Source organism: Taudactylus pleione, unplaced genomic scaffold (assembly GCF_031769625.1).
Source record: "Taudactylus pleione unplaced genomic scaffold, aTauple2 ptg000040l, whole genome shotgun sequence".
NCBI classification, from domain to species: domain Eukaryota; kingdom Metazoa; phylum Chordata; class Amphibia; order Anura; family Myobatrachidae; genus Taudactylus; species Taudactylus pleione.
Genome location: NW_028284442.1, coordinates 29449251 through 29462304, shown reverse-complemented (window position 1 = coordinate 29462304; position 13054 = coordinate 29449251). Strand labels below are relative to the sequence as shown.

The window sequence follows — 13054 nt, the reverse complement described above, 5'->3', positions numbered from 1 at the left end:
TATTAGAACGAAATATCTTAGGAATGTGTATTTTAGGGGTGTGTAACAAGGCTGCTGGGGCATATGGGTGAAATAATGCTTCCTCCAAGTCAGGATTAGTATAGTGATCGGTATGTAATAACCAATCAGTTATATATCGGAATATGGCAGCTTTTGCAAATGCAGAGATGCTTGGGATGCTCAGCCCTCCATCTTTTTTCAATAGGTAAGCTCGGGAACGCGGCATTCTGGGTTTCTTGTACTGCCAAATGAATTTAAAAAAGATCTGCGTAAACTTCAGTACATCCGCTCCTGTTAAAGTAATGGGTATAATTGAGCTGGTATAAATATACCTAAGTATTTTAATTTATGTGTTGCAATTGTGAAAAGAGAGGCTATGTGGGGATGTGTAGCTAAAAAAGTAGCTGCATCAATAGGGAGCAACTCAGATTTACTCACATTGATGCGATAACCTGCAAATGATCCAAATGTGGTAATTAGATCCAGAAGTGTAGGGATGGATCGTAGGGGATCAGATATAAAAAGCATCATATCGTCTGCAAATAAAGACAATTTACATGTTTGGTTTCTGATAGTAATACCCTTTACCTCCGTTTCCTGTCTTATTGCTATTGCCAATGGCTCTAGCGCAATTGCAAACAAAAGTGGAGAAAGCGGGCAACCCTGTCTCGTCCCTCTCTGTGTACAGAATACAGGTGACAAATATCTATTAGTGAGAATCTGAGTAAGGGGAGAAGTATATAAGGATCGTATGATCTCAACAAAAAGGGCGGGCATACCAAACCGACGCAGAGATTCAAACAGGTGATCCCAGGTTACCAGATCAAACGCTTTTTCTGCGTCTAAAGACAACAAGAACCGGGGATCACCCGTCTCGCCCATATGCAGAGACTGCAGCACCGTAAGGACTTTCCTAATGTTTGTGACAGAATTTCTGCCACAAATAAACCCGGTTTGGTCCGGGTGTATGATAGACGGGAGAATCAACTTCAACCGCTCTGCTAAAATTTTTGTCAATAATTTATAGTCTATGTTAAGTAGAGAAATGGGTCTATATGATGAAGGCAAAAGGGGGTCTCTGCCTGACTTCGGCAGAACTTTTATAATGGCTGAATTAAAATAGTGAGGGATTATTTTACTATCCATTATGAAGTTAAATACATTAGTTAAAGTCTCTGTGATTTGGGGACGTAATATTTTGAAAAACTCCCCACTCAGACCATCTGGGCCTGGGGCCTTGAACGTCTTGAGAGATTTAACAGCCTGATCTACCTCTTCATGTGTAATTTTGCCAATCAATATATCAGCCTGTGCAGATGAAATCTGTGGCAGGGTGTGTGATTCCCAAAAAGCCTCCTTTTTAGTGATATCTATTGGGTCTTGGGAATAGAGGTTTTGGTAGTAACGGAAAAAGATATTCGCGATATCTTTGCCATTGTATTGTATGGCAGAGCTTTCATCTTTGAGAGCTGCAATATTATTATGTGGCTTGGTACCTCTCAGCATGTTTGATAGGAGTCGGCTAGGTTTGTTGCCGTATCGAAAGAAATGTAATTTACCTGAGTATACATATTTATCATCCATTTGAGTGAGGATTTGATCAAAGTGTAACTTGCACTCACCATATGCGGCTTTAGTCACCGGTGAGGGTGAAGCTCTTAGAGCTTGAAATGCGGATGTTAAGGCCGTCTGTGCAGATCTATAAGTGGCGTCCTGTTCAGCCTTATATTTTGTCATAAAGGAGATAATTTCCCCCCTAATCACCGCCTTAGCAGTTTGCCAATATAAACCTGGGTTATCTTTATGTATTTGGTTGTTCATTTCGTAATTGGCCCAAGCAGACTCTAGCATTGACTTAAATTTAAGGGATGAGGCTAATTTTGCCGGAAATCGCCATTGGGAGTATGAACCCAAAAGGAATTTCCCCTGTACATCCACCCACACCGGCGCATGATCCGAAATAGCTATAGTTTCAATCGATGTATCGATAATCATTGGGGATATTGAGTTAGATAAGTAAAAATAATCAAGCCTAGAAAAGGCGTTATGAGTGGCTGAGTAGTACGTGTATTCCAGATCAGTGGGGTGTCTCATTCTCCACACATCTAATAAATTCAATTCTTTGGCCATATAATTTAAACCTATTTTTGGTTGTTTGGGGGAGGAATGAGAGAAAGTTTTCCTATCTAAGGTTGGGGAAGCGACCAGATTGAAATCACCCCCTAATATAATCTTAGAATCTGCAAAAGAATATAATTTGTTAATCAATCCTAGGAAAAAAGATTTATCATATATATTGGGACCATAGACATTACACAAACAATATCTAGTGCCGTCTAGCGTGACATCCATAAGAATGTATCGGCCCTCTTGGTCTACATCAGAGGAATGAATATCGAATTGAATACCCTTGCGTATTAGGATTACCACTCCACGTGACTTAGAACCAAATGATGATGACGCCAATACATGGTGGTGCAGTGTGTTTAGCTTGGCGTGTTCTGTGGGAGTTAAATGAGTCTCCTGCAAATAAGTGATATCAGATTTAAGCTTATTAAGGTATGTCAATATGCGCTTTCTTTTCACTGGTGAGTGAATCCCCCTGACATTCCAGGTGCAAAACCTAAGGTGGGAATGCATCACAAGGTGTGGAAATTAGGTAATGCAAATAGTAAAAAAGTGTAGTATAAATGTTAATATACTCCCCATAATACCGGTTGGTGTTAGGTAGGTTCATAATAATATGAATGTCGGCTCTAGTATAAGTCATAAATAAGCTATGAAGGGCATGAGCTTCGTGATTCATACAGTATAAAGAAACAAATAAACAAATGGACATAGACATAAAAAGAAAATAAAGATAGATACTTATATGCAGAGATTGCGAATCAAATGCAAACATATAACCAAAACTATAGTCATTGATCTCAGCCTATTGAAAAGAAAAAAAAAAAAGACAATAGTCTTAATAATAACTATAAAGCAACGTCACAAGTATATATGTAATTATAATCCTAAATCAGATTATAAACATATTTTTGAAGAAAAGGGTAAAACCTGGTAAAGGCATCAAAATAGGTATGGGACATCTTCCCGTAATCAATCATTATGATCCATCGTGGAGGGGTCCGAGGACTCTTTTACTTCATTAAGGAAAGCCTGGGCGTCAGCAACTTCTGTGAAATCTTTAGGGCCTTGAGATGAGAAAATGCGAAGTCTAGCTGGGAATAAGAGCGCGAAGCGAGTCCCTGATTGGATGAGCTGAGAGCAGACAGGGGACATATTTCTGCGTGCTCTGGCAACCTCCGCGGAGTAGTCCTGGAACAAGAGGATACGTTGGCCATCCCACTGAAGAGGGCCCTTCTGTCGAGCAGTTGACCATATCAGATCCTTGTGACGAATATTTAAGCACTTGAAGATAACAGCTCTAGGGCGTGAGATGTTAGAATCGCGAAAAGGACCTAATCTATGTGCTCGTTCTATCTCAAAATTATTCAGTTCAGCCGAGATGCCGAGTAGCTCAGGGAGATCGGTTTGAAGAAATTTAGTGAGATCGTTGCCTTTAATCGTTTCCTTAAGACCCAGAAGTCGCAGGTTGTTGCGTCTGGACCTATTTTCCAGATCGTCTACCTTGGATAGTAATTGTTGTTGAGTGGTCGACATGGTAGCAACTTGTTGTTTTAGTTCCGAAAGTTCATGAAAGTTGACTCCGATCCTGTTTTCATTTTCACGCACTTGTTGTGAGACAGAAGACATTTGCGTCTTAATATCCGCCAGTGCCCCCATGAATTTATCCGCTTGGTTTTGCAGTAGTGGTTCCACTGTTTCTTTAATGGCTCTAACTATCTCTGCATATGAGAGAGGAGCAGGAACCGGGCCCATTGTGTTATGGGTAGTAGCGGGTTCGGAACTATGTGTATGTGGCATGTTTTCCACAGAGTCTGTAGGTTGATCTGTACGTTTGCTACTACCCCTGGCTCGATTTGCCTTGGGGGTGGGCTGTGGAGCCATGAACTTATCCATGTAGAGATTGGTCCTAATTTTCACCAGGTTATGATAGTACTGAGGAGTGTGTTGCTTAGAAATGGCTGTGATCACAGACAGAAGATCCTTTACATTTCAAATAATTGTGAAGTAACTTGAAAAATAGGGCTGGAGCACCATCTGGTGGTAGAAGCTGGCACTGTAACTATTCCCCAGAGTAAAGGATATGTACATAAATATTGCCAAATTTATCATCAGCTATAGCTGGGGATTCAAAAGAAGTATAGAGTTGCAAGACTTCTGTTTATAAGCAGCTGTACGTTCTCCAGTATAGGGCTTTAACTGGTAACACACAGTACCTTGTCTCCTGTATATGCAGTGTCTGCAAAATGGCGCCGTCTGTAAAAGGACCTTGAAGGGAGCCAGCGTCTGCCTTCTGCAATTATGATATGCGGTCGCGGGGACCCGTCCAGCGGCGTCCCCGTGTGTTCCCCTCGCTGCTCGCGCCCACCAGCTGACCGTCTGTGAGCCAGCGTCGCGGGGTTTGGCAGTGGACCAGGCGCGATGCAGGAGCCGGGAGGCGAGGGCCGGAACCCAGCACCACGCACCGCGTCTGCAGTAGGCCGCGAGGTCCGGCAGCCCGAGTCCGGGAACCAGGATCCCGCTAGGCAATGGGAACACCCGCCTTGGGGGCAGAGATGGCTTGTGGCGGTAGGAGAGCCAAGAAGCACCGCGCACGGCCGGAGGGACTGGATCAGCAGGCTCAATCGTAACGGAGCCCCGACTCCATGCAGCTTTCCTCCTCGGCTTCCAGGCCACGCCCCCTGGTTTTAGGTTTTTAAGCAACATTCAATTATACGCCTTTTCCACAAAAAACCCTGGTCCAACCCATGATTTTGAACATGATTTCAACCTGGGTCAAACCCCATTTACACTGCACCTCTGACCCTGGTTATTCCCGGGTCGGCCCTACTTATACCCCTTCTCCACCAAAATTCCGGGTCTGACCCGGAGTTGGAACAGGGTTCCTATCCGGATCAGACCCGGAATTTAGCCGGCGCCAACTCGGGATATTCCCGAGTCGGCGCCGCTCACACCGCAGTCAGATCTGCATAGACCCAGCTTTTCCGGTGTGAAAGTGGACGCTTGGAGATGACGTCATCTCCAAGCGCCACTGAAGCCGGACCAATCGGCCGGCTTGCGGAGCACTGCAGGTCATCAAGACCCGGAGTGCGTCGTACACACAGCAGGGTTTCACGGGTTACTCCCGTGTTAAACCCTGCTATTTACCTGGGTTGGATTGCCAGGTCACTCGACCCGGTGATCCAACCCTCACCCCTTTTACACCAAGGAGCTGCCCGGGTTAACCCTGCAATAACCCGGGTTTTAGCTCCGGTGTAAAAAGGGTATTACACTGAGCCCAGGACTGCCCTGCAAAACCTATGGATGTCATAAAATAGTCTTTTGTAGGCTCACAAAGATAAGGTCATAAAAGGGTGGATGAGGACTACTCCCTGCAGCTCCCATCAGCGTATTTTCCGGTGACCCGGGTCAGATCGATTATACTGCAGCATTACCCGGGTCATTCCTGTGTCCAACCCTAGTAGCTACCTGGGTGGCATACATGCCTACCCTCCCGGAAGTCGTGGGAGGCTTCCGATTTTTCGGGTAAACCCCCGCTCCCCCGGAAGGGTAGGCACTTCTCCTGCATTCTGCCCACTTCCTAGTGAAGTGGGCAGAATAAGGAGAACATTCTTATGGACCAGCGGGTCCGCGAGTAGGGGGCGTGACCTAATGATGCAATTCTATGAGAATCGTGTCATTTGGCCCTGCCCCCTTAAATATACATTGTTCACAGCAAGTTGCCACGAGGGGACAGGGTTTAATGACGCAATCTATATGCCCCCAACACCTGCTTCTCCTCCCCGGGCTTCTCCTGTGAGAAGTCAAATGGCGGCAAGTATGCTGGGTCAGGAGGATTCCTGGGTCACTCAACCCAGGTTATTTTTTTGGGGACCCTTTTCCACTGAGCCACGACCCGGCAATTACCTGCAGCAGCGGAAAAGGGCTATAACATACGTGTTGCTCTATAGGCAAAAATACTGTGCCACATTTTGAAAAGAAAAAACAAAATGTTACGTCACTAAGTCAGGCAATAACCACAGATGATCCTAAAATGCAGCCATAAATAGCAAATTAATAAAGAGGGGTAACAGGCAGAAATAGGGCAGCTGCAGTATAGCGGTTGCAGGCTTGGGAAAGCCATTCCTTCCTTCCACTGGCAAGTGGAGAACCTCCTCATTATATGGAGTTAAATCGAGACGAGTGCGATCATTAAAATATCGCCGTAGCTAGCCACAATGGCATCTGGGACAGCACTAGGGGGCGCTGCACCTACCGAGTTACAAATAACTTCACAGGTTACAAAAATAGATGGAAAATGCTCAGAAGCCCTGAGCGTGTGGGCGGCTGGCACTGGCAGGGCACAGACCGTACGGACGGCTGGCAGGGGCGCTTACCCCGGCGGTGCAGCGGAGGCGGTCCATCCTGATTCCCGTGAGGTGCACTCACTCAGCCTCGCCTCGCTCACGCGTTGACGCGTACTCACTTCGGATTGAGCGTGGGCTGAGCGAGCTTGATTGGAGGAGCTCTGCATCATGTGACTGGGACCAGGTGAGAGAGCAGAAATGGGCAATTAATAATGATGTGGTTTTGTTACTACCTCAGTGGTGATAGACTTGAGTAGACTTAAGGCCCCCATACATCAGCTATTGATTGCAGCAATTTGCAATCGATTGTGTATAAAAATCTTTCCCTTTTTCAATCGATTGCAGAATTGCCACAATCGATTGAAAAAGGGAAAGATTTTTATACACAATCGATTGCAAATTGCACGATTGCTGCAATCAATTGCTGATGTATGCCTTAAGTGACTGATTAGCCTGCAAAGAGGAAGGATGCCCTCTCTCAGCACAGTAGGACTCAGAAGAGAGAGGGAAACCACATAACAATAAATTATATTTAATATTAATGTTTGCAATCATGTATAAAACATGATATGGAAGCATTATATGTGTTTACAGACAGAATAATGTAACTCGTCCCCTACAAGCTCCAACGTGTCTGGTAAATGACTTGTGTCTATTTACTAAGGCTTGGATTGAGATAAAGTGAAAGGAGATAATGTCCCAACGAATCAGCTCCTGTTTTTCAAACACAGTCTGTGACATGGCAGTTAGGAACTGATTGGTTGGTACTTTATCTCCATTCAAGGCTTAGTAAATAGGCTCACAGCTTGTAGTTTTGCAAAACCAGGACATCAGCAGGTTGCGTAATACGGTTGAGTTCAGACAATGGGACAGATGCTATAGTCTGCGATTTGCGGCACGTGCCGAGAGTTCGTTGATTTCACTGCGATATTTCAAACAGGTTTTTAAAAGGATGGTTATGCCTTTTAAAACAAAAATGCTGCTGGGTCATTCCACGCGACTCGCATTACATTTCATGTTAATATTTAAGCTGCATACACACACAACGATTTTGTTTCCAACGATTTTATGAATGACTTTCTGTCAGATTTTTTAAAGTATATGGGAAAGAATTCTGGACTGCACACCCTGAATATATATATATATATATATATATATATATATATATATATATATATATATATATAATGGGAGGTGCTACCTGATGAGACTAATTGCAGGCACAAAAACAGACAAATTTCAGGTGCACAACTCCAAATTATTAATAATATATAAATGTAATAGCATAATCTTGGCCAAGGTTATAGGCCTACCCACCATATCCAGGTAACCTCTGTAGGGTAGGTTCCTAACATACTACGATTCAAATCCAGAGCGCAGGACACCCCCAAACTAGCCCAGCTAAGCTGCCCCAGGGCACCGCCATAGTAAGAAAAGTGCAGTGTGAAAGAGATAGTTAGGAGCAGCTACTGCTGCATATAAAGAATGAAAATAAAAAGTGAGGTACATATATAATAAACAAACAGTGAAGGGTTAAAATGTGTTATAAAAGAAAAATATGTTATAATGTGGTGCATTAAAGTGTAATGAACGATTTTTTTGAACTACAAACGATTTTTGTAACTTCCCTTAATGAAAATCGTTCAGTTGGTCAGTCAAAATAAACTACAAACGGGAACACGCATGAACGATAATCGTTCATCGTTATAACTCAGAAACTGAATGATTTTTTCAACGATTGAACGATAACGACATTGTTATAGTTAAATCGTTAAAAAAACCATTACGTGTGTATGCGCCTTTAGACCAGTGGTTCCCAAACTTTTTTTCAATCACGGTGACCTAGAGTATCAGCATTGTTTTCACGGCACCCGTAAGTTTTAGTTTGTTTTTGAGATATTCAGAAAAAAATGTAGTAAAATAGCAAAGTGAAGTAAATTGTGCTTACCTGTCATCCTTAGGTTCAGTTATGTGGTGGTGGACAGGTGTGCACTTCTGTTTATTCACATATACAATATATGTATATGTAATTACATATACAAATACAATATATGTATATGTAATTACATTGACCTTAAATAATTTGATTTGGTGATGGACCACCAACCTAAAGCACCCTGTAAGTGTCCCAAGGCACCCCAGGGAGCCACGGCGCAGAGTTTGGGAACCACTGATTTACACGTTTAAATGCACCACACACAAAAATTAAGCTGAAATACAACATTTTAAAAATGACAATTATGGGGTAGATAATCATAATTAATGCTTAGAAGCAGGAAAAAATTTACACCTTTAGTAGTTAAATTTTATTGATTATATGCGGGACTCATGTTACAACAGAATGGACAGGAACTGAGGGGACATATTTATTTAAACCTGCTTTCCTAATTATTTTTACAATATGATTGTTACACTATACACTTATAAGACCCTAAACTTATGATTAACACATAAAACTAAAAAATGAATGTTAATGAAACTATACTTAAAATCAGTTTTTACATGTGACTCATGTTACATACGATTGTGACTCATGTTATATTTCTGTCCCCAGTCAAAGGGCTCTGATACAAATGACTTAAACCTGTCGAATCCACGTGAATGAATTAGGGGTGAGCAGGTTCGGTTTTACTCGGATTTACTCGGTTCTAATTCGGATTTATTATATTGGCTATCCAAAACACATGATAGGCGATAGCCAATAAAATGCAGTTTAAAGATCCGAGTAAATCCGAGTAAAACCGAACCCGCTCACCCCTAGAATGAATCAATATAGGCCTATTTATCTTCCTAATTAATGGGTCTATTCATAAAACAGTGAAAAGCCCTTTTTCATTCTTGAGTTGTGAAAAAAGAGCTTTTCACAGCTTCGGGCTATTCATGTACTGGTTAACGCAGATAAATCACAGTTTTCTCCTGCAGTTTCCCTATTTTCAACAAATTTCGCTTCCCCGTACACAAGTATGTGGAAAGCGATCTGCCTGCAATTCATAAAGCAACGGTAAACTCAGTTTACTGTTCTCTTTGAAAAAATAACGCCAACCTGAGATGGCATAACACAGCTCATGGAGGAGAAAAAGCAGAGAAGAGCCATTTCTTCCTGCTTCCTCCCCTGCATCAGTGAGTAACTACTCCCCTTCAGTGTACAGCAGCCAATGGCTGTACACTGCAGTCCCTCCTCCCGATGCCTGCTAAACTCCTCCTAAACTCCCCCTGTAGTGCCTAAACATAACCCTCCCTGCATCCTAAACCTAATTCCAGGGGCGTAAAAGGAGAGGAGGGGGCCCATGTTCACTCTCCGTCCGTCCGCCCCCTCCTCTCTCCCCAGCTGCCGTCAGCGAACTGACAGCAGCAGTAGACTCCTGGCACTAGTGTGTGCCTGGAGTCTATTGTGCATGCGCAGGTCACCGAGAAAATGTTCCGGCAGACATTTTCCCAGTGATTTCCTAATGTGCATGCACAAAAAGCTGGGAAAATGGTAGCGGTGGCCATTTTCCAGGCGTTTTGTGTAGCACTACTCCGTGGGACTTCGGAGAGGTAAGTATAAAAAAAAGTCTGGGTGCAGGGTGTGCAGTGCACCACACACCCTGCACACATTATAAATACACCCTTACCTAACCCCCCTTAGTGCCTAATCCTACCCCTAGTACCTAACTCCTAATCCTCCCCCTAACCTCACTATTTACTTTCAGGATGCTGGCGGTCGGGATGCTGGTGCTGGGATTGTGACAGGTGTTGGGATTCCGGTGCTGGCATTCTGAGAGCCGGAATCCACGTGGTTGGGATTAAGGGCCTGATTCAGAGCCGTTCGCTATTTGCAGTCGTTCGTTCAAAAACAAGGGGTGGCTATTCAAATGATCCGTTCGCAAATTGCAGTCTGTTCACGCCTCTAAGTCTGAACGAGCGAGCAAAACATTCGCTCGTTTATTTGATAAAAACGCCCCCTGGCCGCTCGCACCATACGTCATGTCCGCTATTTATTAGATTAATCGAGTACATCGACCAGGGTATGAACTGCTCGCTATTCTTGTGGTTGGTTTTTTCAACCGCTATTTTGCGAGCAGTTCTGAGTTAAAAAAAACCAAGTGACGTGGTCAATGACGCTGCTGTATTAATTATGCGCTCCCTTAAAACGCCCGTTTTGACCTTTAAGCACGCCTGCGTTCGAATTCCACTCCCCCGTTTTCAAGCACCTTCCCCTGTTACCACCCACATACGCCTCATTCTGTCACTCAAAATAGCAGGCACTCGCTATATAGCGTACAAACGATTTTCGTCCGCACTGACTGGTTCGTGCATGCGTACTAAAAACCGTACGCATGCGCAGATGTGCGAACATCGCTCGGAACGAGCGTACTGCCGCTAGCGAGCGGCTCTGAATGAGGGCCTAGGACCACATCCCGAATTCTTGAACTGCCCCCCCCCCCCCCCAAAAGTAAAGTTTATATCCACCACTGATCTGGTGACAGGGCCGGATTCACGGGGGGGGGGGGGGGGGTTGGGCGAAAATAAAAATAAAGGGCCCCCACACCCATCAGGGTTACAGTGGGTCGGAGGAGACGGGGGCCAGTTCCGCCTCTGCTGGCCCACTTCAGCTCGGCACCGCAGGGAGGCTCCATTTGCCAGGCGTCCGCTGAGGTTTTGTAACCAGCAGGCGCCCGCCTCCCTCCCTGCAGCCCCAGCCGGAGGCCGCTTCCGACTCTCACAGTGTGCACTATGGGAGAGACGTCATGACGTCTCTCCCATAGTGCAGAGGAGCAGCCGAGCGGACAGGACGGCAGCGGGCGCAGGAGCGGGGTTTAAGGTAAGTATTAGGTTTTTGTTTTGTTTTTTGTGCAAATGGCTTTACTACTGGGGGCATTACTATTATGGGCTCTACTACTGGGGGCATTACTTAGGGGGCACTACTACAGAGGGAGCATTACTATTGGGGGCACTACCACAGGGGACACCACCACAGGGGGCATGACTACTGGGGGCACAACTAATGGGGGTATTGCATAGGGGGCACGGCATAAGGGGCACCACTCCTGGGGGCACTACTACTGGGTACACTGCATAAAGGGCACCACTACTGTAGGCTCTGCATACGGGTCACCACTACTGTGGGCTTTGCAAAAAGTCCCCACTACGCATAGCCCCAGTTCGTCCACATTTAATAGGGGCTCCCACATGTATGTTGCCCAGGAGCCCCCACCGGCCATTAATCTGGCCCTGTCTGGTGATGATGGCCATTTCCAGTTGTTGACAGCTTGCTCCATTGTGCTCACTAAGTATTCACCATCTATGATGTCCTTGATCTCACCTGGTTAACTCTTTCCATCATATTCAACATGGGATGCAGTCGCAATGCTGACCGCCGGCTTCCCGACTGTCAGATCCTGACAAGGTACTAATGACAGGCGTCGAAATCCCAACGCCTGTCATTAGACATACGCCAGGAGCCCAACGACCGCCATACCAAACGAAGGTAAGCCGGGTGCAGACAGTCGTTTTAGGTTTTAGGACTCCCGGGGGGACTTAGGGTTAGGCACCCCCCCGAGAGAGTTAGGTTTAGGCTAGGGGAAGGGGGGGTTAGAGTTAGGCACCCCCGGGGGAGGTTATTGTTAGGCACCCACCTGGGAAACTTAGGTTTAGGCTGTGGGGACGGGGTGGTTAGGTTTAGGCACTTAGGGGGGCGTTAGGGTTAGGCACTGAGGGGGAGGTTAGGGTTAGGCACCCCTAAAGGAGGGTTAGGGTGTAGAATAGGGTTAGTTATGCTTACCTATTTAGCTGTCGGGATCTTCACCCCTGCCAGGGTTCCGCTGTCGGGGTTTGAACAGTATTACATACTGATTCCTTCAACATACAGCCAGTCACCAACTGAAGTAACTGTAACAGTTACATTACTATACTACAATCTTTTATGAGCATAAATATACTAAAATGTTTGCAGTTGTGTGAAATTTAATTTTCATGTACTGTGGGCCTGATTCAGAGCCAGACGCTCTTTGAGAGCGCCCGCTCTGAATCAGGGCGTCCCTTTTTTTTTTTAAAGACGGCCTCCTGGCCGCTTGCATAGCTGTGGGTGACCACCCACAGCTTATGCGAGCAGCCAGGTGATGGTCGCGATGGTCAAGACCATCGCGACCATTGGGCTTGCGATGAGACCCTTGTGGTAGGGTCTCGTGGCCGCAAGCCCCAGTGGACTTCCTGCTCTAATAGAGAAGGAAGTCCACCTACTGACATCACGAGTGATGTCAGTAGGGCCGCCCACAAACGGCAGGCGTTCCTGTAGGAATGCCTCCGTTTGCCCAGCCAACCCCCACCCCGCCTTCCAAACAAGGCAAGTTGTCGATCAACATCGACAGCCGTCCCTTTTGGATGCGAGCGCCGGAGCGAGTACTTTTTGCAGGAACGCCTCCGTTTGCCCATCCACCCCCCTGCCCGCCTCCAAAATGGGGCAAGCTGTCAATCACCATCGACAGCTGTCCCGCTTTGGTGCGAGACCCGTAGCGATGGAGCACCCGTCGCTGGCCGGGTCATGCGCAGTGGGGGGACCATCGACCCGCCTGCGAGTGCTGTGCTCGTGAGCGGGTCTG

The 13054-nt window shown here is 45.7% G+C and overlaps 1 protein-coding gene across 1 annotated transcript in view; it reads right to left on the bottom strand.

The window, feature by feature from the left end:
* The window catches only part of FKBP6 (FKBP prolyl isomerase family member 6 (inactive)), a 94557-nt gene extending 87919 nt beyond the window's left edge, over positions 1-6638 (bottom strand). Inside the window, exon 1 of the mRNA XM_088453968.1 lies at positions 6504-6638. Within this exon, the coding sequence (XP_088310094.1) occupies positions 6504-6530 (27 nt within the window). The 5' untranslated portion in view covers positions 6531-6638. The remainder of the gene's footprint in view (positions 1-6503) is intronic.
* Positions 6639-13054: the final 6416 nt, after the last annotated feature.